Here is a 2,411-nt window from a genome sequence, read left to right as displayed (position 1 = left end):
GGGAGGAGGCTCATCCTTCCTTTCTTCTTTCCTTCCTCCCTTTCTTCTTTCTTCCCCTTTTCCTTCCCCCTCCTCCACTCATCCTTCTTTGATTTCTGGGGGGAGAGGGGGACTACTCCCAGATCCCGGCCCCACTCCACCTGACACCTCACCCTGCAACACACACACTCTACACTCCACTAGAAAGCCTTCGCAGGAGAGTGAGTCAGTCTCAGGCAAAGGCCCGGTGCATTTGCCAGCAGCATCTGGCACCTGCAGCATTTTCGCCACTTTCTTTCTGCCCAAAAGTGAGAGGGGTGGCCGGCAAAGGACGCACACAGCTGGCATGGCCGGATTCCTCGGAAACTTTCAATTGGTTGCTCCCTTTTTCCACAAACTCTTTGATTATCCAAAGCAGAAGTGCACAGTGACCTCTGCCTGACCATTGGAGTTGCAAAAGAAACAAAGCAAGAAAAGGTTCTTCCTTTTGCTTTCCCTATCGCTCAATAGCAGGGCGGCGCGGCTGCCGGAAGGGGCCGCTGTTCGCTCAGAGCAGCCACCGGGTCGCTGCCGCCGCCGCCGCCGCGGCCCGCACCTCCCACGGCCGGGCTTGGCCCAGCCCCGCCAAGTTCCAACAGCCCCCAGTCGAGCGAGCGCAGGGAACAAGCACCGGCTGAGCAGGAGCGGACCGCGCAGAGGAGCTCGGCTGCAGCGCGCGTTTAGAGAAGCTCCTGGGAAACTCACAGCCCGGACACTTTCGAAAGGAGAGAGCGAGGAGCCCCGCGCAAGCAAGTCTACAAGTAAGCGCTTGCCCGGCACCTGTTCCTCCCGTGCCACCGCCTTCTCACTCAGACTCGCGCCTCCCTGGGTGCTGCCTGCTCCCGTGATGAATCCCGTGCTGGGCAACCAGACCGACGTGGCGGGCCTGTTCCTAGCCAACAGCAGCGAGGCGCTGGAGCGCGCAGTGCGCTGCTGCACCCAGGCATCCGTGGTGACCGACGACGGCTTCGCGGAGGCTGGCCCGGACGAGCGCAGCCTGTACATCATGCGCGTGGTGCAGATCGCCGTCATGTGTGTGCTCTCGCTCACGGTGGTCTTCGGCATCTTCTTCCTAGGCTGCAACCTGCTCATCAAGTCCGAGGGCATGATCAACTTTCTGGTGAAGGACCGGAGACCGTCTAAAGAGGTTGAAGCGGTGGTCGTGGGGCCCTATTGATGGGTCCTCAGGCCACAGCAGCAGGCACACCCCGTCCTTCCGCTCTTCTCCAGTCCAGCTGAGTCCACCGCGGTCAGAGACTGGGCGAAGCAAACCTGTCGGAGTCAATTATTTCTCCTGACTTCTGCCTTTTGGGATAAAGCGATCCGTTTCTCTCTAGCCCACTGGAAGTCCCCATACCTGGCTGTAGGAGAGAGCCCTGACTTCTGAACTCAGCAGCAGGTGGCAAAAGGGAGCGATTAGGGCGCAAAACTTTGGAAGCTACTGCTTGCGTGGGATGCGGGGAGACCGACGGGACGAAAGCCCTTCTCCACCCGCAGGTGGGCCAAGCACTGGGGACAGCTGGAGAGGGCGGGCAGAGGAGAGACCCAGAAGTCCCGATCACCTGGTGATCAGAAAAGTGACCTGTTTATACTCTACGCAAGAGACCTAATGGGTACATTCAAATCCTGCGCGGATTCTTGCCCACTCTCTCCAGCTCCCCCCTACCCCAGCCCTGGCGGGGAGAGATGAAACCTTTGATTGTAACGTGCCGTTTTAAGGAAATTTGTGCTAGTTTGCTTGAATACAAATAAGTCTTTTCTGCCCTAGTGGCCTGTTTGCCTGCCTGGGGGTTAGAGTTTTGTCATCCTGGGAGACGGGGTGGGGGGAGGGGGAGCCTGCGAATGTGACTGGGGTGAATTGTTTCTTTTAGTGTATTTTCAAATGGGTCTTTTGGGGAGACTAGAGCTCCAGCTAAAGGACAAAGACCCAGAATAGAACTCGTAGCTCGTGACTGCACGGTTTACGCCACAAAAGTGCTCTTGATAATCTGTGAAGCCGTTTTGACTTTTTTTTTTTCTTATTTAACATTTCCTTAATAAAAGCAACATTTAAGTGTTTTGTTCTGGCCTCCTGGTGGTCATTCTACGCTCCCAGCAGAGGGGGACGGGTAATAGTGAAGAGTCTGGTTCCAGGCCAGGAGAATTCTCTTTGCAGAATCTTAGATCGCGTGGAAGGGGCAGGTGGGGGCAACACCAAGAGGCCAAAGGATGAGTGATACGGCCAAACCCTGCGCACAGCAGCTGTCCTGGTTTCTCTTATATTTACTATTTTATATTTTATTTATTTTCAACTCTCAGGTAGGCGAGATGACAGGAGGGCCCCCGCTAGAGGATTACACTTCCGTGACAGGCTCCAGCGGAAACAGGGTTATACCGCTAATGAAAGGAAGGGA

General features: G+C 55.9%; 1 protein-coding gene across 1 annotated transcript; it reads left to right on the top strand.

Annotated features, from left to right (window-relative positions):
- Positions 1 to 486: 486 nt before the first annotated feature.
- Rprm (reprimo, TP53 dependent G2 arrest mediator homolog) lies at positions 487 to 2,077 on the top strand. The gene has a single exon (XM_005315794.5). It carries the CDS (start codon positions 866 to 868, stop codon positions 1,193 to 1,195), a length of 330 nt encoding a protein of 109 aa, XP_005315851.1. The 5' UTR covers positions 487 to 865; the 3' UTR covers positions 1,196 to 2,077.
- The last annotated feature ends 334 nt before the right edge of the window (positions 2,078 to 2,411 follow it).

The sequence above is a fragment of the Ictidomys tridecemlineatus genome, chromosome 7 (assembly GCF_052094955.1).
Source record: "Ictidomys tridecemlineatus isolate mIctTri1 chromosome 7, mIctTri1.hap1, whole genome shotgun sequence".
In the NCBI taxonomy this organism is placed as follows: Eukaryota; Metazoa; Chordata; class Mammalia; order Rodentia; family Sciuridae; genus Ictidomys; species Ictidomys tridecemlineatus.
The sequence above is the reverse complement of the archived record's forward strand: the minus strand, read 5'-3'. Positions and strand labels throughout refer to the sequence as shown.